This window comes from Scyliorhinus canicula, chromosome 1 (assembly GCF_902713615.1).
Source record: "Scyliorhinus canicula chromosome 1, sScyCan1.1, whole genome shotgun sequence".
In the NCBI taxonomy this organism is placed as follows: domain Eukaryota; kingdom Metazoa; phylum Chordata; class Chondrichthyes; order Carcharhiniformes; family Scyliorhinidae; genus Scyliorhinus; species Scyliorhinus canicula.
This window is the reverse complement of record NC_052146.1, coordinates 252,163,255-252,190,077: the sequence shown is the minus strand read 5'-3', so window position 1 is coordinate 252,190,077 and position 26,823 is coordinate 252,163,255. Positions and strand designations below refer to the sequence as shown.

The following is a 26,823-nucleotide window of genomic DNA, read 5'->3' as shown; positions in this document are numbered from 1 at the left end:
AGGTTAGGTGGATTGGCCATGCTAAATTGCCCGTAGTGTCCTAAAATAAGTAAGGTATGGGGGGGGGGGGGGGGGGGGTTTGTTGGGTTACGGGTATAGGGTGGATACATGGGTTTGAGTAGGGTGATCATTGCTCGGCACAACATCGAGGGCCGAAGGGTCTGTTCTGTGCTGCACTGTTCTATGTTCTAGACTTTGTGGCCTTAAACGGTACAGACTACCTCAAACATAATTTCACCTCAGAGGCAGAATAATTACATTGCACAATGCTCTTCTATCTTTTACCCTGAGCAATGTCATGGGAGAGTTGAAGGTTTTATCAATTGTCCATATCCACTGCTTCCAGAATAAGTAAAATAATTTTGAAACACTGCCTGGGATTTCCTTGGGAGTATGTCCTGCACCGTTGCAATTTATGCATTCAAATTGGGTTTCTCCTGCACTAGTCAAGTTAAAGTTTTTTTTAAAAAACAAACCGTGGTTATTTACTGATGATTTTCTCCACATTAATATCCAAACAAGAAAATAAAAGCACAGAAAAAGGCTCCGTAGTACAAGGACATTAAAACGCCTACTGCTCAGGTTCAGCTTCTTGTATGAACTTCTTTCAGTTGCTGTTTAAGTGTGAATGAAAGCTTTCAACCACAAAAACTAAAAACTTGTGGAAAGCAAACACAAAATAAGTGCAAACGTGTATCTGGAATTATATTTATTCTGCACAAGCTTGCATATATACTGCACATACATTCAGTTTAGAGAAGAATGGAAGGCACACAAGGCAATTGAACTACTGTAGTCTGTAGGTGGTACAAAGCAAAGGTAAAAGTCTGGATACCATACAAAAAAGCTTAAAACACACAAAATAAAATCAGTTATTCAACAAAAGGTTTCATCTTCAAAATTTAGTAGCTGCCAAGCAGAATTTAATAAGGATTGCTTCAGTCAGTTGGCTACTGCACCCCTATAACATGGACAGGGCTATCATTTCATTATATGATCAATTATTACAGTACATCCCTGGTAATACAAAATTGTACACCTTCAAATAAATTAGGATAAATTAAAACCAATAAATTATGCAAAGTTTCAGAACAATTGACAACAACAACAAAATTCCACAATCAAAATGGTTTCTAGCTAGAAAAAAAAAATCAAAAACACTGACTAGGTCAGTTTCAATTACTGCACTATTTTCAAATTAACGGGTATTTAATACAAAAAGGAGCATAACGTTATGTACAACATATTGCTAAATAATATAAAGGCAGTGTTTTTGTCACTTTTCTGCAACCATATACATACAAGCGTTTTCATCGCAGGCAGTTCATATCCCACAGTTCTCTATGACAAGATGAGCGTGTTTCATTCAACTTCACATTCTGCAATAGAAGTGCAATACACAGTAACCATTTCCAAAATAGCCATCTCCCTTATCATTCAATTTGAAGGGAGTTCTCAGAAAACAGGTCAACATTAAACTACCACTCAAAAAAAAATCATACGTGGTCAGGATTTGGGTAAATTACATAATTTACAAGTGCGTGTGCTTTTGCTGTAGCTGTTGATTTCTGTGCCACCGACATCACCACAAGAAAGGTTTCAGGATTCATCCAGTTACTCATTTATTTACTGGGTAGATGCAATATACATTCTGTAAATATTTTACAAGATACAGAAGTCATAATGAGTAATGAGCGCAGTATTTGTGGATTTTGAATACAATAAACCATGAAGTGAATGTAAAAGAATTTTTATAAATATAATAAGAATTCCAAGGGGTAATGAAATTACATTTGAGGGGAAAATGGCAATAGGTATTTTTCAAAGAAAATTAAATACATACTTTTGATCAGTATCACATCATGCATTGTATTTCCTGTGATAGCAATATGTTTCGCAACATAAATCGGATGTGAAAAGTGATTAGTTGAAAAATATAAGAGGAAGAAAAGAGGATGCAAAACAAATTAGGTGAAAAATGGTAATTTAAGGTTAGCATTTCTCGAGGGCTCCCTTTTTAAACTTCTTTGTATTTACCCACATATTTTAATGCAGTTACTTTACAACAGCATGTTTAAAAAATCAAAAATATTTAATTCAGAAACTTAAAGCAATTACCAGCTTTTGATATTCTGAGGCACAATCTAACTGCAACAAAATATGTGAGCAAATACCTCATACGATTTAAATACTACAACTCAATATCTGCCATGTAAATTTTTCACTACTGTGAACATTCTCTGCGACAAATCCTGCAATAGTCATAAATATAAGTGTCGCAGAGGTCACAGTAAAACATTCTCTTCACAAAACATATTTTCAGCAAGTCTAAAATAGAAAAGTTGTCCATCTAAAGGGAAAAATCAGCTTTCACTTCACACGTTAAACACATCATATGAAATATTGCTTCTATACTACTTTTTATAATCTATGAAAACACAAAATCTGCACCACAGTTACAAAAAATTGGCTTCTCTACAAGATTTCCCAAACTCGAATGCTGAGCAGTCGAAGAGGAAAAAATAATTTGCTTTATCAAACTGTTCTAAAAATTCTCTTCAAAAATTTTTTCCAGCTGTTTAATTTTTATAAAGATACAATATGTGCATAGCTATTACCATCACGGTAAACTGCAGGAAAAAAAAATCTGGCATTTATTGCAGTGGGTTATGAATAAAAAGGAAATCCTCAAGAATTCCAAAACACAAAATGTTCAGCCACAGAAGGCACAAGAACAACTGTCTATGTGGAAAATTGGTAAATTGAAGGTGTCTGTATCCTTCAAGCTGGTGCATTTAAGGTCTAGGCACAGGATATCACCTCAGGTTTATATGCAATGTTAAATTTCTATTAGCAATAAGAGTACGGAAAACGGGAATTAATTTACAGATATAGCATCCATCATGAGCTCATAATAAACTATATAAATTTCCATTCTAAAACATCTGATCTCCTGCCTCTTGTAGCTGTTACATCATGAATACGTAAAGTGTATGCCAGTATAATGACAGAAAACCTTGTGAAGCAATCGAGATAATCTCAGGTTTGTAAGGAAAATGTAGCTGGAGGCACAAAGGCATTATGGCTCTCATAAAAGCATTCCAGTTCAAATAAAATTTCCAGAACATTCTTTATATACTGCACAAAGAGAAATTAGTTTAAATGGAATTACAATTAGACTGTTGAACGTGTCTTTATTAAAATCATATTACAAAACTCTCCTTTTAGACCAGCGGTGCAATCATTACAGAATAGAGGTACTGAAATTCTTTAGAATCCAATTGTTTTTTTTTGTTACAAAATGCCAGGGTATATGATAAAGTTTGCAATCTTGTGCACAATTCAATTATTTGACCGATCTTACACACATTATCCTCTAATCTCCAAAACAATTAAACAAGGTGGTAGGGCCTTTACTCTGTTTATAATAATCATTGCCCCTCTAATTGGGACCACATTGTAATGTCAGGACAGAACTGTTAGCTTGTAGTCTTCAAGGTCAGTCCAATAATAGGACCACCAATACTCATGACTAATTTCATTAGACAAGTTGGATTTCAAATTTCATCGTCACAACATGTCAGTACTAATTGAGACTGAGTGACTGGTACATAATTCTGTCAGGCAGGACCGAGGAAGAGTGTAGAATGCAACCAAAATAAAACATTCAGCACTTTGGGGCATACCAAAATTAAAAAGACAGACTTGGTTTAGATGCATAGTGAATACATTGGCACTCCGTTGCTATTGTCTGCGTTGCCTAAAGTCTGCAGATACTGCAAGTGCTTTATAATAATGACAGGGCATTGCAGGCATTGTGCTGTTAATTTGAAGTCAGCAGGTTTTAAGGCTATGTGCCGACATTAATTGCTTCCCTGCATTTCTATCCATCAACTGCACTTACAACTAGTTAAACTGTGGCATTGGGGGTACTCACACTCTTAACAGCTTTTAAATTGTAAATGTAGAAAATACATAAAATTTTGTATACTCTAAGATTTTAAGTGCTCTGCTCATCTTCAGAGAACTCCAATTTTCAGATTAAATTGAATCATGAACAAATTAGGTAAACCAAAAACACTATTTTGTAATTCTCATGAACCTTGAATTATTAAATTGACAATAGGCCTCTCGGTGCCAGTTATTATCTGCCCTACATGATGGTAAATTTAATATAGAATTTTAATAAAAAAACATTTAATCCTTGCATTGGCTCAGTGTTTTTGCTGCAGTAAAGTTCAAATTTTCTTTTTTATGACAAATTCTAATTTTATAACCTCTTGAGGCTGTAAGCAACACTTCTGTGCAAAATAAATCAAAAATAATGAATTCCATTAATGCTCTAGTGCTACATCATTATCAATATGAATGGTTAATTTACTTTATTGTACCACATTCTCCTCTTGGTTTCTAACAAATGCTAAACCTTTACTATATAAATCATTTTGATCCTCATTATTCATCTACTCAAAGTACAGTAGCTTGCCAACATAATCCCTACCTCAAAATTATTAAAAATTACATCACAAATTGGGATTACGTTTTGTTTTAAAGTTTGAAAATGTACTGTACAATGTTTTCCAAATATGTTCCAGAAAGTGTTGATGTATTTATACATTCTATAGGGCATAAGGTTTTTAATGTTGAAATCCAACGTACAAGGCTCCATAGCCTGAACAGTTTTTGTACCCAGTTTTAAATTAAATTAATTCAGATTATGCTGAATGCAAATTCTGCAGTGATGCACATTTGTCCAGTTCTAATCTTGAATACTCAGTGCCGATGTTTACAGTGAAAATACAGACCTGCAGATGCCATTTAACCAACAGATCCATAAGTTGAAAATAGAATTCAGTATTGGTGAACTGCATGAAGAATTCATGTATTATTTATATAAAATAGAGGGAAAAATAACACAGAAATCCTAAATTTAGCTTTGTATATCCAGGAGTGGTTTTATTTCAACCCTAAATATAGATCAATGCCAGTGAAAGGATAAAAAACAATTATGGACGTACCATAAAGTGACAAGGTCATTTTGCTGAGAAGAGTCAGGTGATGACCAATTGTAGTTAACAGTTTAGAATGGTCTAAGCCATTCTAACTAACTAACTATACTTCAGTTTAGTATTGTCTAAGGTAGTGGATTGGGAACTTACTGGAATTGTTTCTGATAATATTTATTGAACAAAATTATAATGCAGTATCAGCCTTTCTGCAGCTTGGAAATTGTTGAGTGAATCACTGCTTACAATCAGGAATTTCCAGCTTGCACACCAGGAATTCCTGATGACACAACTCATTTAACACTGAGTTGTGTAGATTTGATTTCCCAGTTAGACAAAAAGAAATCTGTAACACACCATAAACCAGTAGGTTTGACATGAATCAGTTTTAACTAAGGCAGAAACTGGAACAGATCCATTTTTGCCCTCTGGTTCCAGGGATCGAGCATTGTAACAAGAGATCAGCATAGTTGTCTTTTGTACCAATGAATCACTGGATTGCGGTGAGCTGGCAAGTTGAAACATCATTCTATCTAGACACGTTACAAAAAGGTGCAATAATTATGCCAATCCTTTAATATAATATCTTAAATTGTGTTTTCGGAAAGTGCACACTTGCATGCTTCATCATTTCATCAGAAACTGCAATTAAAGGCAGAGTGGCTATATTCAAATCCAGTTCTAACAGTTTATTATACCTCAGGATAGTCATTTTAAAATATCTTGTCAATGTGCTGGTTGGTGGATCTGATTGATTCAAAATGTGTATGATCAAAATGGATTGGTTTAAAGTCAAATAAGCTGGCACAGATACAGCTATAGATCACAAAGTTATATATAGAAGTTTGCTCTCAGTAGTAATTTGTTGGCAAATAAAATAAATACACTACTATTAAAGGTCACACTCCAATGACAATTAAATCAGACTAATGAGGGCAATTGCAGTACGACTGCGTAAATATGTATATATATTATATATAAATTTTTTAAAGATTGTACACGGTTCAGCATGTTCTCTTCATCTAGTGACCCAAGACGCTTTCAGCAGTCACTGTCAACATAAAAACCAAACTGCTACAGAAGATAATGGGATGAGGGGGAGAAATCTTGCTATTTGTGAAGTGGCATCAAATCAGATTTAATACTATAGATGTCCTTGCAAATGATTTAAAACAGAATGTAATTTCTTTCATATAGTTGCAGTTAACAAGAAATCAGATTAAATCTGGTCGCAGCCTCAAATTCCCTGTGGTGAGCAATTTAGTTTAAAACTGATGCTAACAGTATGGCATGTTTATGCACATGCAATTTTCCGTGTCAATAGAATGTTTGCACACTATGTACAAGCAACCATTTTCACAAATAATCTGTATTCTAATTACAATAATGCACTCAACAGTACTCTCATAATGTTTTGCACCTTAAAGCACATTTGTTTTTTGCATTTGAGATTTTTTTTCTCTCTCTTTTTGTACCTGAATGGATTCCCTCTAATTTAAACAATGACAATCTGATGTCTTTCCATGGTTTCGGAAGTGGTAAACTGACACATTCTCATTAATTCAATTCAATTTTCAAGTTCCTTTTCTTCAGTGATACTATGCAACGCAAAGTGTTACATTAGTATTACTTTAAGCAGCAGAGCCAAAAAAAGTCTCCAATAAAGTTCACAGCACATTTCTTGCTTTGAAAATCTGTCAGTTTACAGGGTACTCAAGAACTGGGTACAGTACAATTGCTTCAGTAAATAAAAAGTAATATTAACGGAGTACATCAATAACTCCATAAAAAAAATCTCAGCTGTCTGTTTAATGTAGACTGGTGCTAATGAACACCAAGCTGACTGGACAGCCAAATAGAAACATTTAAGAAATTTGTTTTTAAAAAAATCACAATTCAGTAAAAACTAACAGCATTGTTTTTTTCTCATTCCCTGGAGGGTAAAACCTAGCCCTGGTGATCTGGTGAGCGATGAACTTTTACAGAATTAATTTGGAATCATCAGAAGTGCACTGAAACCCAATTCTCGGTCACTGTGAGAAAGCAGAATTGTTCAGTCTCAGGAAGCCAGTTTTGGAATTGTTCAGTCTCATGAAGTGGCCAGTTTTAGTGAAAAAAAAATAACGAATCTTGGCAGGAATAGTTAATTTCAGTGAGGAAGCAATAGCTGGTTGTAAGATAAGGGTTAGCACAAAGAGTGATATTAGTTAAAGGCTGAAGAATCAAATATTTGCCATTTGCAAAGGCGGTGGTAATGTAGATTTAGAAAGGACACCGGGTAAGGTTTGACGATATGGTGCATTCTACTCTGGGGCAAAGATCAACTGGTATTTTACCCGAGATCAAAACAATAGCAGGTTTAGACATCTCGTATAATGATATAGCTGGGTGAAACCCTCCTAGTGTGTAGTGTTGTATCCAATGACAGCTACTTTGTTGTCCAAATGATGTCATAGTTATTTGCCATTTGCCACAAGTAATCATTAATAAATCCTTCGGTCTGACAGAGCAGATTACTTTAGGTGTAATATCCTACCTTGAAATAAAAAAATAAAAGTACACTCTCACACTTCAGTTTTTTCTTTCAGTGAACCAAATCAAATCAAATCTAATCTTCAAAAACAGAAGGGTTCAGGTATCAGTTTTTGTGGGTTCAAGGCTGTGGTGAATAATCTTCTTACAAGGTCAAATGTAAAAGGGTAAAACATTAGGGGGGAAATGAACAAATCAGAGCTGAGAAAAGCAACAATACAAGGATTGGACATCAGAACATAAGGGGTATATTACATCTGATACATTCAGATGGCTCTCGGCATCTTTACTCATGTAGTAGCTCTTGTAGGCAGTTTGGAGATTTGAAAACCTCAGGGACCTCGCTGTCCAGCTTGCAAATGACCTTGTAGATGGCCTTCTTCCAGGAAGGATCAACGTCTTTGCCTGCAACAATGGCATTGAAAAACTCTCGTAATGTGATCTGAGCCACTTCCAAGAACCTCTCCGGAACCTGCTGATACAGAAGGAGACAATGACATTAGTAGAGTTTTCAATTTCAATCCAAAGTCTCTGATTCATTAAAAGGGGAGGGGAGGAAGGATGAGCTTTCATCAACCTCCCCGAGGTCTGCTGCAGCTCTGTGCAGCCAGCCCCTATATATGGCAAAGTTAACAGTTTCCAGTTTATTCCAGGAAGGCTATTTCTAGAAAGATGATCTTTACATTTTATCCTTTTTCATTCCAGCAATCAGACTTATCTATCTCCACACTCGGAGGCTCGAATGCATTGTGCAAGCTTTCAACATCTTCTATAATTTTATTTTTGATGCAGAAGAAGCTGTTTCTGCAATTTGCATACTAAATAGGTCAACAATTTGACTCAATAAGAATATAGCAATGACATAAGAAGGTAACAGTAATTACCTTCAGACGGTGTTATACTTTAATTCACTACTCAACTCTACAACCAAATTTTTAACATTTACTAGGTATATTTTCCATTTAATTTTTATATTTTGGAATGAATTAAAAATTAAGTTAAGGTGACACCTCATTTCACGGATGTTTATAGGGACAATAAGGGTACTTCAGAGTACATATTTTCAAAAGGAATGCAAGACTGAATTCCATTAGCTCAGTGCAATATATGGACATTAATGTACTTGTGTTCATTGTAAAGCCTTGATATATCATTTTACCTATTAAGCTTGATATCATGAAGTGATGTTTTATGATGAATATTAATGTTTTCATCTCAATCTACTTGTAGCATCTTGGCCCAGATTTAGCAGCAGTAATGACTGTAAAACTGTCGTCTCCGAAACCTACAGCAACCTTTGGAATCTGCACGTGTGAAGTTGAATGCAGAAATTCAGAAGGTGCTGTCAATAATTCTAGGTTTCTCCACTGTTGCAGTTCCCACAGACTGTAATCAATTAAAAGATAAAGGTAAAGTTGCCAGTTGACCATAGGCTACTTCCCCCTTTGAGGGGAGAGCTGACTGATGGTGATTTAACCTGAGGATCACCACACCTCAGGTGAGGGATAAGGTGGAGAAGGTGGGGCCTTCATGAATAATCTCAGCCAGTACGGGAATTGAATCCACGCTATTGGCCTCACTCTGCATCACAAATCAGCTGTCCAGCCAACTGAGCTAAACCAATCCCCAAAGGTAAAGTTTCCCTTGTCCTAGATGACAAGATGACCTGTGCTGCTGAGTGCATCCTGAACCAGCTGTCTAGCCAAATGAGCTAAACTGGCCCCCATATAATGCTGTTAAGTTGCCCTGAAAAGGTTAGCCTGGTCAATGAAATGTAATTGGGTTTTTAATGATGTATTGATTCATAAGTACTGAAGAACCTCTCTGGCCCTGGAAAACTAATTTCATATTTGTATAAAAAGTCACATTTTTCCAGACTGATTTTAAAAGAAGTTAATAAATTGTTTTAAAGAATTTTTAATATTTCAGCTTCTCATGTATTTGCCACAAGCATTTATTTTGCTCTCTGTAAAATGTAATTAAAAGTGAAGGATAATCAGCACATTTTAACTCCCTGATTTGTTGGCTGTGAGGATGTTTCAATGTGGTTGGCTACTTACCCTGCTGGATGATATCACTGTTGCTAGACTTGAAGATCCCCTTGGCTTGACTCCAGATTCAAATTAAAGTTGGGAAAGGGGAAATCTAAGTCACAGAGATTGATAGATCTTTGCAGACACCTTTCATCAAGGTCAGCTGTAGGCAACATTGCATCACCGCTGACTACAAAGGTGCAAGCCATTAAGATCAGCACAAAATACTTGGATAGAAATACCCTTGATTGATGTCGCACAACCATTCATTTGAGTTAGTGTTTATGGACTTCTTGGTTGTACATTCAGCTCATTGCATCACTCACTCAGATGATATTTCTAATAAATGCAAATTGGTTATCAGTTTTGGCAGCAGAATATCAGTTCTCTGAAAAACAATAGATTGGAATTTGTTCCAGCGACGCAAATCCTCCCCATCGGTTGGGGAACCGACAAGAACCCCCGGTCGCTTCCGAAGGTTCTGGTGGAATTAAGTTCCCATGAGGCAATTAACAAGCCAGTGTTGGGCCTCCCACACAATTTGGGTGAAATCCTGTCCTTGAGAGCTGCTGGAATATCAGAGTCTGGAGGCTCTCCATTACAGACAGCCACACCAAGACAGTGGTGGCTGCTGGCAATGCAATAAGACACAGTTCCAGGGCCAATGCTGGATCATAGGACACAGGTGGGTGGAAGGGGGGGTTAACTTTTTTCCATCTCCAACTCACTCCTACCAGTGCTAAAACTCCTAGTCATGCTGTTACCTCTAGACTGAAATTATCCTCACAACCTGGTATTGCAGGAATGAATAGGTGGAACAGTCCAAGTGCTAGGAGCCAGAGGCATTTAGAGTGTTGGACCTAGAAATGTAGGCTGTAACACATTCATTGCAATTTATAGCATTGTGAAATGGTTCTTTGTTGATTGTTGAGTTGCTAGGATTATTTTGATTAAGAAACATCTAACAGAATGAACTGGTTGATATGGAGATACGTAGATCTATAAATAAATTCAAGATTCCAATTTTTCCTTCTGGACATACATTTATTAAATAAGCTGTGTTATTTAAATATAGAGTGCAAAGAATTTGATTCCTAAGGTTTTGCTTTAGGGCTGAATTATACCGAGTGTGGGGGAGGGGGAACACAGTCAGCATGGTTCTAACATGCTTCAGGCCCACCCGCCCCACAGCCGGAAGGCACTGCGGGGTGGCTAAACAAGGGCTAAGTAGGGCATCCACCCTTCACTGGGGATGAAGTCCCACCCTCTGGACCTGCTGGCCAATCAGTCCCGGCAACACCAAGAGCGTGTCAGTGGCAGCTGCAAGGATTGCAGGAGAAGATAGCCCCTGGATCCCCGGAGCAGGTAAAATTGGGCAGGGAATTTTTAAAATCAAGATGTTGTTTAAGGGTCTAACTTGCAGTAAATCCATTTCACCCATCACCACTGCCTCGTTGATCAACCCTCAAATAACATCTCAATTTTAAGATTCTCATCCTTCTTTTCAGATCCTTCCTCCATGACCTGGCCCCTCACCATCACGGTAGTCTCTTGCAGTGCTACACTATTTCGAGAATTCTGTGCTCCTCTAATTCACACTTTCCTGATGTTGGTGGCCATGCTTTGAGCTGGGACTCCCTGACTAAACCTTCCCGTCTCTCTTTCCTCCTTTAAGACACTCCATTTGTTTGGTTGTTAGCCTTAATATCTCATGTGGTTAAGTGTCACATTTTATTTTTATAATCCCTCTATAAAGCTCCTTGGGATCCTTTATTACATTAGAGGTGCTATATAAATATAATTTATTGTTGTTCTTGCTAGTTAGCACATAAGCAGAAAAACCTGGCCATAATCTCATTCCAACTTGTTCCTCCCACTTTTTGCAGATCAATATACGCTGGTGTGTGACCTGGTGAAAAAATTTCTTATGAATGCAAAATTTTCCTGAATTAGACTGAGACAAAGATAAACCATTCCCTCCTTATCCTTCTCAATCTGTTTACAGCCTCTGACACAATAGACTACACCATTCTCTTCCAATGCTTCTCTACTGTCATTTAGCTAGGTGGAACTGCTCGCATATGATTCCATTTTAATCTATTTAATTAGTCATAGAATCACTTGCAATGGCTTCTTTTCCTGCTCCCTTACAGTGACCTCTGGTGGCACCAAATGGTCTATTTTTGCCGCTCCTAATTCTCATCTGCATGCAGCCCCTTGCTGACGGATCATCCGAAGGCACAGTATTGGTTTTCACATTGATGACTCCCAGCTCTACCTCAGCACCAACTCTCTTGACTCCTCCACTATTGCTAAATTATCATCTGCTTATCTGACATCCAGTACTGGATGAGCAGAAATTTACACCAATTAAATATTGGGAATACTAAAGCCATTTTGTTTTTGGTCCTCCTCCAAACTCCATTCCTGAGCTACCAACTCCTCTCCCTGGCAATAATCCAAAATGATTCTACCCTCTGTAAACTTCAGGTCATCCAAAATTCTGTTCCACTCGTCTGGAACAATTCCCCAACCACTCTTTACACGCTGATTTATATTGGCCCCCAGTCAAGAAACATACTGAATTTCAAATTCTCATCCTTGTTTTCAAATCTCTCCACAGCCTTGCCCCTCTCTATTTTTGTAATCTCCTCTAGTCCCACAACCCTCGAGATTGAGCTCCTCAACATAGGGTCTCTTGTGCATTCCCAATTATAATTGCTCCGCCATTGGTAACTGTACCTTCAGTTTTCTAGGACATCAGCTCTGGAATTGTTTTCTTATACCTCTCCACATCTCTACCTTAATCCCCTCCTTTAAGACACTCATTATACCCTACTTCTTTTTGATTGATTGATTGATATTTATTGTCACATATATGGAAGTACAGTGAAAAGTATTTTTCTGCGGCCAAGGGAAAGTACACAGTACGTACATAGTAAATAACCGACAGAGTACACTGACAGTGGTGCATCAACAAAGTGTTTGACCGACAGGTAGAGGGATTCCCTTTGCTGCCCTCGTGGGGGACGATCGATAGAGTGCTTTCGGGGGTGTGGGTCGGGGAGGGGAAGGTGTCTGACATCTATAAGGTAATGCAGGAGGTGGAGGAGTCGTCAGTGGAGGAGCTGAAGGCTAAATGGGAGGAGGAACTCGGGGAGCAGATAGAGGACGGGACTTGGGCGGATGCCTTGGAGAGAGTCAACTCTTCCTCCTCATGTGCGAGGCTTAGTCTCATCCAATTTAAGGTGCTGCACCGGGCCCACATGTCTGGGACTAGGATGAGTAGGTTCTTTGGGGGTGAGGACAGGTGCACCAGATGTTCGGGGAGTCCAGCGAACCACGCCCATATGTTCTGGGCATGCCCAGCACTGGAAGAATTCTGGAAGGGGGTGGCGGGGACGGTGTCGAGGGTGGTTGGATCCAGGGTCAAACCAAGGTGGGGACTCGCGATTTTTGGAGTTGCGGTAGAGTCGGGAGGCGAAAGAGGCCGGTGTCCTGGCCTTTGTGTCCCTAGTAGCCCGACGAAGGATCTTGCTACAGTGGAAGGATGAGAGGCCTCCAAGTGTGGAGACCTGGATCAGTGACATGGCGGGATTTATAAAATTGGAAAGGGTCAAATTTGCCCTGAGAGGATCAATACAACGGTTTTATAAACGATGGCAGCCTTTTCTGGACTTCCTGGCTCAAAGATAGGTATCTTGGTCAATAGCAGCAGCAACCAGGGGGGGGGGGGGGGGGGGGGGGGGGGGTGTTCCTTATTGTAGTTTCTATTTTGTAACTTTATACTGTGTTAATTTGCGTTGTTGTTAAAATGCTGTGTTGTTCATGGAGGTGGGGAGAATGTTTATGATTGCTAATATTATTGTTATTTTTGGTATTTTACTATGGTGCGTTATTGTTGTATAAATTCAAAATTTTCAATAAAAATTATTTCAAAAAAACAAAGTGTTTGACCAAGTGTTTGGTTACCCAATTGAATATCTCCTTATGTAGATTGGCGTAATGCTACTGTGAAGCAAGCACCTTGAGACATTTCATAAGTACAAGTTGCTATTTACAAATAAGGCTCCTGTTCCAAGGGAAAAATCATTGCTCATCAAAGATTACAATCCTTTTGGACAGCAGATCTGATGTATCCCAGTTTCCTCACACAGGGGCTGGTTTAGCACACTGGGCTAAAGAGTGGGCTTTTAAAGCAGACCAAGGCAGGCCAGCAGCACGGTTCAATTCCCGTACCAGCCTCCCCGAACAGGCGCCGGAATGTGGCGACTAGGGGCTTTTCACAGTAACTTCATTGAAGCCTACTCGTGACAATAAGCGATTTTCATTTCATAAATTGCCCATAGTGCCCAAAGGTTAGGTGAGTTATGGGGTTATAGGGATAGGGTGGGTTAGTAGGCCTAGTTGGGGCGCTCTTTTGAAGAGTCGGTGTAGGCTTGATGGGCCAAATGGCCTCCTTCTACGCTGTCGGGATTCTATGATTCTAGCCACTGATCTGTCATGGTTTCATTTCATTTCATTTTTTGTTTCATTTCATTTCCATCACTTTACTGATGATTAAGAGGAGACTGATGGGGTGGTAATTGGATTTGTCCTGCTTTTTGTGTACAGGACATATCTGGGCAATTTTCTATATTACTGGGTAGATGCCATGTTGTCAATACTGGAAAAACTTTGTTAGAGGCGTGGCAAGTTCTGGAGCACGAAGTTTTCAGTACTCTTGCTGGAATATTGTTAAGGCCAATAGCCTCTGCAGACTCCAGGCATTCAGCCGTTTCTTGATATCCCGTGGAGTAACTTGAATTGGCTGAAGACTGGCATCTGTGATGGCTGGGGATCTCCAGAGGAGGCTGAAAAAGATCATTCCACTCGGCACTTCTGACTGAAGATTGTTGCAAATGCCTTACGTCTTGCACTGATGCGTTGGGCTCTCCCATCATTGAGGATGGGGATATTGTGGAGTCTTCTTCTCCAGCGAGTTGTTTATTTGTGTACTACCATTCATGACTGGATGTGGCAGTATGGCCAAGCTTAGACCTGATCCGTTGGTTATGGGATCACTTAGCTCAGTGTTCTTCAAAGTCGTGGGTCACACGTGGGTGTCGGGAGGGTCGTGGAGCCGTTGTCCACGGCGCTCCCAATCGCGCAAATCCCTGCGCAGCAGCCGGCGCGAACATATTTTAAAAATATTTGGCCGCATTGCGCATGCGATGATCGTCGCGCATGCGCATTTCGCGAATGGATCGGCCGCATTGCGCATGCACGCACGATAATTGGTGCGCATGCGCAGTGCGGCCACTATTTAAAAAAAATGGTTGCAGCTTTTTGATTTACAAGTTCTGTAGTGGTTTCTATTCATGTATTCATTTCTTTTATTCATTTAATTTTTATTTTTTTTCCTTTATTTTATTCATTTTATTTTTTTTTACAAATTCGGGGTTGGGGTTTATTTGATGTCCTTTAGGACTTGGCCAGCTTGGTGTATGGTGGTTCCACCAAGTTACTCTTGGTGATGGACATTGAGGTCCCCACTCAGAGTACATCCTGTCCCTTGCTACCTTCAGTGTTTATGCAGTAGTGTTCAACTTGGAAGAGTATTGATTCATCGGCGGAGGTGGGGCAGCATGTGGTAAACTAAGAGGTTTCCTTGCCCTTATTTGACCTGATGCCATGTGACTTCATGGGGTTCGATGAATTGTTGAGGATTTCCAGGGCAACTCCCTCCCGAATGTATACCAATGTGCATGTATGCCAGTGATTCACCTGAGGAAGGAGCAGTGCTCCGAAAGCTAGTGTTTGAAACAAACATGTTGGACTTTAACCTGGTGTTGTAAGACTTCTTACCATGTATGCCAGACCAGTAAGGATGGTAGATTTCCTTCTCTAAAGGGCATTTGTGCACTGGATGGATTTTTACAATTGTAAGGGAGGCGGTGGCATAGTGGTATTGTTATTAGACTGGTAATTCAGAGACCCAGGGCAAAATCTGGGGACCAAGGTTCGACTCCATTGTCGACTGTCGTAAACTCCATCCGGTAATTCAGGGAAGGCAATCTACCGTCGGTACCTGGGCTGGCCTTCATGTGACAGATCCACAGAAATGTTGTTGACTCTCAAATGTCTTCAGGAGGGCATTTAGGGATGGGCAATAAACGCTGGCCCAGCCAGTGACGCCTATATCCCGTGAATGAATTTTTAAAAATGGTTGTCATTTAGACTCTCAATTCTAGATTTCTAGGGCTGGATTCTCCAATTTTGCGGCTAATTGCTGATGACGGCATGGCAACAGTGGCGTTTTACGATGCCAAAATCAGCACCGAATCCTCAGCGATTCTAGGACCAGTGGGGGGCTAGCAGCGGTGCCGGGTAAAACGCCTGGCTTCCGCACCAAAACTGGCCGGAGAATGGCCGGTTCTGTGGCCGCGCATGGCGACGAGCTGCAGCAGTCGCCCATACAACATGCTGCTGGCCACGCGCGGACCCGACCTGCCAGATAGTGCCAACCCTGGACCCCCCCCCCCCCCTCCCCATGCCACCCCAGGACCACGCTCCCCCCCCGTCGAAGCTCACCCTTGCCAGTGGAACAGCCCTCCCCCTCTCTCTCCTCCCCTCCTATTTCCCCCCCCCTCAACCGACTGTGGCGATGCTGGACACCATCCGCAGCTGCCACGCGAGGTTGACAGTCTCAGCCCATCGGTGGCGGAGCATCGGGTGACGTCCTGGGGCCATCGCAACAGCGTGTGGCGTACTCCCCGATGATGCCATTTTGGAGGGGGCAGGCCAAGCATGCAATAACAGGCATCACCCCCAATTTTGGCATCAAAAGGGATTCTCCGCCGATCACCGATTACGATATCGCCGTCGGGTAACGAAGAATCCCGCCCCTATTCACTGAATTCAAATTTGGATTTGAACATTACCCGGGTATACCCAGAATTACCCTAGTCTCTAGATTACTGGCTGAATGACAATACAACTAATGCACCTTCTCGTCATCCTAGTCTTAAGTATCCCTTTAATTCAGAAACAGTGACTTCTAGCTCCTGACTCTACAGGCAGGGGAAACACTCTAGCAGCATCCGCCCTCTCAAGCCCCTTAAGAATATGACATGTTTCAATGAGACCATCTCTCAGTTTTCTAAATTCCAGGGGTTAAAAGAGATTGTTGATGCACCTTTTTGCTTAGGAAAATCCTGTCAGTTCCATTGTTTAAATACTTATTAGAATGCCAAATAATTTGAAGTGAAACCCTAAAGGAAGGTGTCATAGATGTAGGCTGAAATCAAGTTTGACAAGAAGAATGCCGAATGAGGGGGGGGCACTGGATATACGCATGTCATTTGGGACTGAAAAGAATCATTGTTAGGGATGTTACAGTTAGGAAAGGTTGATGATAATATATCAAGTGACAGAGAAACTTGATGGATGAGCTAATGACACGGACATTGGTAACATCAGGAAATGATACAGTCCACCTGTGAAGGAGTGGGTAGAACTAAAAATACAAAGAATGGAAAGGAGACTAATCAAGTTGTTTGCATTTTAGGATAATTCCACTTTAGCAATATGTGTTCCCAGACTTGCTAGTCAACTCAATTCAATCCATATCATTAACAATATCAAATAACTTAAAATTGCCAAAATTATTTTATTATCAGGTCTAAAATTCAACTTAAAACAAAATTAATGACATTTTTATTCCCAAAATTAGGGGCTAAAAATTACACTGATGAGAAATCCATGATGGTCAACATTCAGCATTTCGGTGTGAGAAAAAGACACTGGCCGCAATTTGATGGAAAAGTTTCTAAGTGGTAGCGAGCGGAACTGCCACAAGCTTCCAGTAGCTCGGCCTGGCAGTCGATAACTCCCACTTGCTACATGGTGCACCTATCCACAGGAATCCACTTGGGAGCTGTGAATGGCTCACCTCCTCGTCCCCCCACCCCCAAGCACCGAGGCAGCAACTCCAGTGCCCCCGGGCTCATTGCCCGGGAACGAAGATGGCGACTCACCTCCTCGGGCCTCCACAGGTGTACTAATTGGCCCGCATGACCACTTGCTGGGGAGGCACGTAGATCACTGTTGGTCATTAGATAGGTGGTCCCGTTAATTGTATTGAGATTGGCCAAGTGGTGATTATTGGATTCTCGCCATGCTATGGCGGGTTCCTTATTTCGCCCATGGGAGCAGGCCGGTTAGATCGGAAACCAATCGGCGCGCAGCACGGTTCTCATTTTTGGCCTCTCCCGTGATCCAATGGCCTTGCTGCTCTCTTGCTTATGCTCAACACGGCCATTAAATCACACCCACGATATATAGTGTCTGAAGACCAGCTGCCCATAAACTAAATTTGCGCTAATTTCTGGTGTGTGCCATGCATCAATTAAAAAAAAATGTTTTAGTTGGAAAATTTAGCTAAGCACTATATTGGCATGGTGTGGTGTTGGACGTGTTATCTGCTTTGCCACTTGCACGTCGGTCTATTTCCATGCTCCATGTGATCCAGGACACCACCTGACATGCTTGGCCCGAACCACTCATGGCCTGAACCACCCAACCCGAAATCCGGCAAGACCCAAAATCTGGCAAGATCCGAAATCTGGCACGGCCTTGGTCCTGGGGTTGCCGGTTTTCATACACCGAACCACATGTGGTGATATGATCATCATGGAATATTTTGATCTCATGGGAGGTTCTGTTACAATGGATAACAGTTGGTACAGTGAAGAAAAGATTCTCAGTAATGTCAGTAGAACTACTCAGCAATTTGTCTATCGATCAGCTTCCCATTTAAAATTACATCTAAGTTATTTTGCCAACTCAATGTATGACATAAACAGGATGCATGATAATGGTAACTCCTTATCAACAAACAAGTCAAGCAAAAGGTCAAAGTCCCGTTTACAAGCTACCAAGCTAAATTATGAAGTTGAGGAGATAGACCATATATTGCTTGGGTGCAAATGCACATCCTTTATATACACAATAATATTTTAGAAACAAAAGGCTGCATGTTAGTCCTCGTCTTCCCTTCTTCCCCAATCAATGTTAGTATAAGTATTATTTGTGGAACCAATAGCTTTTAGTGTCATGCAAAGTACATTTTTGAATCCTTATTTGTTGCAGCAGAAAATGTCTATGCCATGTCACTGCTGCGGAACTGGGACAAGGATGGCTTTAACAGAGGCTGTGTGCTTTACCATTCTTCACCAGTGTTCCTGCTAAGTGCCTCTACATCAGCTTTCTATAAATTTAATATAAATTGTACTGTCAGAAATTGTTACTACTTAGCAACATTTAGTGAATAGAGTTTTAACCCAGTCATGCGCTTGGTTTTGGTTCTGATACAGGTAGAAGAAATAACTTCATGTTTCCTATGTGGCATCGGGTTAAGTATCTTGCAGGAAATAATCACATGACCACAAATGCCTATTTGCCATCAGCTCCAATACACAAAGATTCAGTTTTAGTTCCAAGAATGCAACAAATGTGGTTTAAAATCCCCGAGTGCTATTTTTAAGGCATTGGTTAATGTGCTCATGTAAAATTACCGCGTGTACTATTTTAATTACATTCCAATCTGTTTGAAACAAATGAGTAGTAAATACGAATTTTGAAATAGCCTGTGTGCTAAAAGAGCATTCACAGAAAATTCAATTGTATTGAGAGCTTTCTTAAATGTTACTTTGTTCTTCATTTCCAAGATGTCAAGGTTAAAAGGTGCAAATGTTAAGACCCATAAAAAAAGTCTTTCAGCAATTAAAGGGTTAATGTCATGTCCTTACCCTTTCCAAATTGCAATTAGCAGCAGGAAGTATCTAGAGATCATCTATATACTCAGCAGATAAGCATTTAAGTTTAATCTGTTTTGCAATTTTTAAGAATAAAGGCAGTAAAGGTTGTCTAAAATATTTATGAGGAAGTCATCCCAGGAACAATCTACATTTGATTTACTGAGCAGCAGTATGGTCACAGTGGATTAGACGTACAAAACCTCTAACAAAAGAACAACAGCTGATGCATGTGATGTTAGGAGGTGACTGAACAGTTAAAGCATGCTGCTGGCTTCAGGCAAGCAGTCAGCAGATGTAGACAAAAGGCAGTGACAAGAATAACCCTCTCTCCAAGGCGAGTAGTCGAGAATCCAAAATACCAATAACCCTTTTCTCCTTGCCCTCCCTGTTATCTTATAATAGTAAGTGCATGATTCCCTTTTACAGTCAAAAAATTAGATGGTACCACTGCAGCATTTACTAACCATTAAAGCAATTAAATGACAGAAATTTAACGTTTTGTGAAACTAACTAACTATCTTGAGGGATCTACTGGGTGTGATTACTTTGCCTTTTAGAAAGGTTTTGCAAATCAGTTTTTGATTTAACAAAATAGCAAAAAGGCTCTCGTTTCTTTCACCTTTGTAAAAATTCTCCCTCTGGTACTGGTGACATCGGTTCACTTGCGAGCGTTTTGTGAAGGCAGGCAAACAAGCACAGTTTCAGTGACCGCTAACCTTGGTATGTACTGACACTTATGATGAGTATCCGCAGGACACAGAAGGCAGGCAGGCTGCTATGTCAGGCTTTTATAATGTGCTGCCGAGTCTGGGGACAGTCAGAAGATCAAACAAATGACCCCTGAAGGCAAAGCAACTCAGAAATGAGGTGATTCTTTGGAACAAAGTGACTACATTTACATTGTCGCGCTCTTTTGTCCTGACAAGCTCACGACGACTTGATTGACTGCTGCCACCTGATGCTGAGGAGGTGCAGTGTGTTATTATGTTCTTAAGTTCTAGGAATTGCTGATTCTAATAAAGGAACCTGGGTGACGCTGATTTCTCATCAGTACTTTATTCTGCAGACATTCCAATTGTTATTTTGCTTGGGGAATTTGTGTAGATGCATGTCTCCTTGGTTAGGAACAAAGCAGAACACAAGAGGGGGGCAAAAAAAAAACCAGCAGGAGGCAAATAGTCAAAAGTACTTCACCGAACATTCATTCACCCTTGCATGCACATGACTTCTCTGAACAAACTCTCCGTTCCCTGCTGTTTGTTAAGCAAATATTGATCAAGGAGAGTTGCATCTCCTGATAGCAGTGACATAAGCTGGGACTTGTTCTGCTGTGCAGTCAATTCCACGTCTAACGAGCTAAGGACATTTTACCAATCCTGCACGGTTTTAATAGTGGATGGCCAGTGCAACTACACAACGTTATGTTAAAATTTTCTGTAAACTGAGAGGTTTATGACTAAAAAAAAAAATTCAGTTGAAAAAATACATTTAAATATTAAGAAAATGGCCATAAATTCAAAACCAATGTCACTGGGAAATGGCAATAAAAAGAAACAGCGACCCATTTGTGAGGACTGAAAGTGTTCCGTTCCATTTAAGAAGTTTTCAGTGAAATGAGGAAACATGACCTACAGTTCTCTTTTACTTTCAATATTTTAAAGTAAAATTTGGGGGGAACAGAATGCGGTAATTCTAGGTTTAAAATTCGCCCTCATTAGTTAATAGATTAAAAGTGCAGGTCTTGATCTCTTGAATCGGCTAACAGCTTGCCCCGAACTACTTTACATACAATAATCAATTCTTTATACCTCTTGGTAGAGGGGTGATCCCATTAGGTAAGAAATGGACACATACGTATCGCTAATTGTAGCTGAGTGAAAACATTCGTGTTTGGTCAGCAGCTTAAAAAAAAAACCTGAGAAACCCCTGCAGCCTCAATTGGGGACGCAGGTACACAGGCCAAGCTGAGAGACCAACGAAGAAACCATATCAAAAAATACAGGGAGGATTATTAGACTAGTTTATAATTAGTGATTAGGATTACAAGATTACTTGCCTAATTCGGAAAAAGGTTACTCGGAACAATTAAAATGTGGTTGAAACAGGTGTGAAGAGAAAAAACACTCTTTCCTGCAGAACGTACTGCTTTCCCACTAACATACTTAAATAACCAGATTTATGACATGGTACTAGCCTGGAAACTTTAGATAATATGTCCTTAATGTGATTTTCTACTTTGATACTGTATGTGGCAATGTTATAATACCAATTTACAACGGTCCTAACCAGCCCTCTACATACTAATTTCTTCCGAGACACAAACATGATCCAAGTGGTTATATGTATGTTATGCCATAAGATTGGAAAGCAACTACATGATGAGGGGTATGTAGTTCATAATGTCAGGTTAATATGAATACTAATTTCTCATTCGTCAAATGTCCATTCTGAGAATTTGACTTTCAGTGCAATTTACGTCACTTCACATCAGGAAATTTTGAGCTGATCTGTGAGCTCCTACTTCTTAAGTAGCACATTCAGCACTAATACACTGCAAACCCATCACTTCCTAAAGGGTCTTGCTCCTATTAGGGCTGTGAAGAGTTATACAGCCTCAAACTTCAAACATCTTACTTCAATTTTAGAGCTGCTTTTATGATCAGAATGATTTATATGCAGAACAAATATGCATATTGAATAGTGTGGCACAAGGCATAAGGGTTCAGCGCATTACTCAAAATATTTCACCCCAGCGTTTTCACAGATCATTGCACCATCACAATATCAACTCCAGTAAACCTTGCGGCTAAGCTGACAACACTTCTGTCTTCATATATACTTTGACAAGCAAATTCGTAAAGTCGTTTATAAGTAAATTTAAGATAGGTCTTTATAGTCCTATTCACTTAAAATATTGGGGTAGAACAGAGATCAACTAGGGGTGTGGAATGTGCAACACTTCTGCTTTGTACAGTGCTGTTGTTTCACAGCATCACACTCTACTTTGAAGCAGGTAATACATCTGAACATGAATTTTTGAATGAAAAAATGATTAAAGAATTATATTCACCAACAGAATTTGTACCATAACAATGCAAACATCAGGTCTCAATGGAACTGGTTTTATTCAGTCTATACTTCAAATGATTGCACACTTGCAAATTTTTCTGTTGTTTAGTAAGGAACGCTTGTCAGTTATTAACTATTTTCCACAGTGATTTACTCAACCAGCCTTCTCCCCCACTTCAATTTATTTAAAGCCCTGTCTTGAATTCAATAATTTAATTTTTAGCATTGAACATGATAAATGCCCACAATCCCAAGGTATTAAGTACAGCTATATTTTATGCAATTGTAAACAACCAGAACAGAAATGAATAGAAAATGGATTAAAACTACCACTACCAAGCTTTATTTATCCAAAAGGTTGTATTTCCAAAGTAAATGACAGGATTATATTGGCATTCCACAAAATAGAGATTTTCATTTCTTTATACATGATTATGTTCCTTCACAGACAATCCTATTGTGAGACCTCTAAATAAAACTTTGGTCAAATCTTTGCTGTACAAGTTCATGCCTACAGAATATCGAACACAGAACTTGCTGGCTGGCCATCCTGAGATATCAGTTCATAATGCAGGATTGTAACCATCAGTCCCAATAAATTCATTTATTCATCTATCATTAAAGAGGTGGATGCCGTCAGTGCCAAACCAGGGCATGCTACCCCTTCAAGTTATACAAAAAAAAAACCTTTACTCAGACCTCCAGATGCAACTGTGACATGGAGTTTGAACTGTACGTAATGATTCACTCTAGCCGAATCCCACAAAGTAATTGAGCTAAGCACATGCCACGAGTTAGGCAATAGTGAACAAAATGTGTATGTACGCAGAAAGTTCAAGGAGTCAATGGCTCCTCAAATTTTTACTAACAAATTGGAAATGTATTTATCCAAATAGGCTAAACGTAGTTGCACAGTACTAAATCCTCATTTTCCATTCACTAATATTCATTTTTGGATATGTTGTGAAGTCAAGAGTCAGCTGATGTTCTGAATACTCAGTTTCCAAATGTTTACCAATATTTACTTTCAGGGCCTGCTCAACATCCCCTACATTCAGAACCTCATCACAGTAATAGGGGTGGGATCAGGAAACTAGAAGTTGTACTTTTGTGACACAGGCAGCATCACTGTACAAAATATTTTTATTTGACCTTTCGGATGCATTGGATTTGAATTTGGATGGGCTAATTTATTTTTAGTTGCAAGGTCAGTGAGGATGACGGTATTTTCCTGCCTTATCCCCCTTCTCAACTTGTGGGTTGCAGGTTGTGGAATGCCCAGCACTCAACATCTAACATCCAGATACATCCATAAAAGCTGCCAACCTCACACTCATCTCTCACTGCCTCAACATACCTCAACTACTCAGCTATGGCAGGCATATCAACCAGAGTCTGACACAATTACTGACATTCTTCCCTCCTCCTGCAGGAGGAGGTGGAACACAACAGAAGGGAGCAGAGCATAACCAGACACCCTACCAAAGAGATGGCTCACTGCATCATGGAGCTAGTTGCAAGGGGGGGGGGTATCCAAAGTCATTGAGAATATTGGAGAATGCTCCGCCTGCTCAATGCCGCTTCTCACCTTGCAGCACATCCCCATCCAGCTCTCCGACATGATGAACAAGCTGCTGATAGTATCACCATGAACCTTTTGCTTTCCACCTTAAACCCTTCTCTCACACATAAATCTTTGCCTTCCTGCTTTCAGCCACCCAAGAACGGTCACCCAGGCAGCCACAACACACTAAGGTGGAGGTAAGTGAACAACAGCATAGCAACAATGAACAAAACCCACAACCAGATCTCACACTCAGCCACCAGTTCAGAGGCTGTCAGTACACATACCTTGGAGGCAAGCATACAGCTGGGGGATCAGCACATAGTGAGTCATCTGGGTACAAGTGGTCTGCAGCCAGACAAGGTGTGAAGTATGGTTATTTGCCAGCTCAGCAGAAGACAAGGTGACAGACAAGCATTGCTGCAAAGGACCCAAATGGAGTATAGAATCATAGAATTTACAGTGCAGAAGGAGGGCTGGTGCAGACTCGATCGGCCAAATGGCCTCCTTCTGCAAAGAGCACCCTACTCAAGCCCACGTCTCTACCCTATCCCCGTAATTCAGTAACCCCCATTTAACCTTTTTGGACATCAAGGGCAATTTAGCATGGCCAATCCACCTAACTGCACATCTTTGGACTGGGGGAGGAAACCAGAGCACCAGGAGGAAACCCACGCAGACATGGGGAGAACGTGCAGACTCCACAAAGACAGTGACCCAAGCCGGGAATCGAACCTGGGACCCTGGAGCTGTGAAGCAACTGTGCTACCCACTATGCACCATGCTGGAGTAGTGTGCAGGTAGAGCATGCACCTTGAGATGCTCCACGTGCTGGTTGTCCTTTCAGGGAACCTCCTGGCATTGTTGAGGAGCATGAAGGATTCAAGCTCCAACTTGGTAGAGGGGAATGATTTGGAGCCTTTCCACTTATTCCAGCGCTGTCATGCTGCAAACCCAGAAGCACTGTCACTGATGTCCCCAAACATGTTGCAGCCTTTGTGCATTTAGGCCACTCATTCCTCTGCTTAGTTTACACCTGTTCGTAGACAGATGTCTTCAACAATGACTTCACTTCCCACCCATTAGGCCATTTGTTTTCTTTATCTATGTTTTGCCACTTGGTGACATGGACTCAGCTACGACGTTGACACCCAGCTCAATATTTCCCCCACTCTCTGTGACCTTTCCACTGCCTGTGCTGTCAGGCAACTTGTTAGATACACAAGGGGATAAAATTGATAGCATAGCATTGCTGTTTGATACGATCTGCCAGCTGTTGAGACAGCGGGCCTATACCAGTCTGATGCCAGGTACATAGGCTGTTTATAATAGGCATAGTACTTTTTGGATTCAATCAGCCTCTGTTTGCTAAACTTTGAACCAAGGGGCAATTTAGCATGGCCAATCCACCTACCCTGCACACGAGTTGTGGGGGTGAGACCCATGCAGACAGCGGGGAGAATGTGCAAACTCCACACGGACAATGGCCCAGGGCCGGGGTCCTCCACGCTGTGAGGCAGCAGTGCTAACCACTGCGCCACCGTGCTTGTAAAACTTTAAAAATATGGTGGAACTTCCGGCCCTACCAGCAGCGGGAAGCTTGGTGACGGGGGAAACTTAATTTGGAGTGAGGCCCAAAAATCATTTGGCTGATGGCAGGATGAACTTCGACAATCATGGTTTTCAGATATTAAAGATGGGCCGAGCTCCCTGACAAACAATGTCAGGCAGCACGGTGGCTCAGTGGTTAGCATTGCTGCATCACAGTGTCAAGGTCCCAGTTTCGAACCTGGCTCTGGGTCACTGTGCGTGTGGAGTTTGCACATTCTCCCAGTGTTTGTACGGGCTTCGCCCCCACAACGCAAAAGATGTGCAGGCTAGGTGGATTGACCATGCTAAATTGCTCCTTAATTGGAAAAAATGAATTGGGTACTCTAAATTTATTTTAAAAAAGCAATGTCAGGAGTCCCTTTTCCATGCATAAGTATGTCATGTATGATCACTGAAAGGTCAATTCACTGGAATTAAATTCCCCCTCCAAACTAAATTCCAAACTCAAGTAGTATGCATCTGGTGAAATTTACTTCTTCCATGATTAACAGCAAGTTGCCACTGTGTTGCCCTCTTTGGGGAATGTCTGTATATGCCAGCCCATGCTCGAGTTGAGATGGTGACAGTTTAAGTTACATGGAGGATGACCAAAAAAGGGACGAAATGTTAGGAGGAAAGTGTGGAGCAGTGGCTAGGCAAAGCTGGAAGGAATAGTGTAGGGTATCAGAGTGCCCTTTGGATATAGTCTTCGGACTTTTGATGCCATCAGGTAATAACTTACTGTCTGAGCTAAACAACGCAGGATCACATGTGGTCAGCCATTTCATCGCCAGCAGAAATCATTCTCCCGAGATCGAACTTAGAATCCAGAAGAGAAGATTGGCCTTGGGATGTAACGCGGCCGGTAAATTCCGCGAGAGGCCAGCTCATTATGTCTCACGAGATCTAACAAAATCTCACGAGGTGTCACGATTTGGATCCTCCCGCCCGCAATGGACGAGATCCAGATCAACCTCCCAGGCGATCAAGGGCCCCTGGGGTGATTGGGCTCTGGGCAGGGTGGTACACTGGCACCTCAATGCCAAATGAGCACTGTGGCACTGCTAGCCTGGCATCTTGCCCAAGCCAGGGATCAGGCCCGAGGGTGCCCTACCCTTATGGAGGTGGCATGCAGGGGGCTCAAGGTCCCCTTCATTGATAAGTTGGGGCATTGGGGAGATCGGGGAGATGGTGGGGGTTCAGAGATTGGGGCATACTTCCTGCACTGG

At 40.8% G+C, this 26,823-nt stretch overlaps 1 protein-coding gene across 8 annotated transcripts in view; it reads right to left on the bottom strand.

Moving 5' to 3' along the window:
* Window positions 1-694: 694 nt before the first annotated feature.
* The window catches only part of prox1a (prospero homeobox 1a), a 132,300-nt gene continuing 106,171 nt past the window's right edge, over window positions 695-26,823 (bottom strand). For 6 of the 8 annotated variants that reach the window (XM_038811423.1, XM_038811476.1, XM_038811430.1 and 3 more), the window contains one exon: window positions 695-8,013. In XM_038811423.1, coding sequence (XP_038667351.1) covers window positions 7,825-8,013 — 189 coding nt within the window. In that variant the 3' untranslated portion in view covers window positions 695-7,824. The remainder of the gene's footprint in view (window positions 8,014-26,823) is intronic. The other 2 variants (XM_038811467.1, XM_038811486.1) reach the window with 1 other exon arrangement.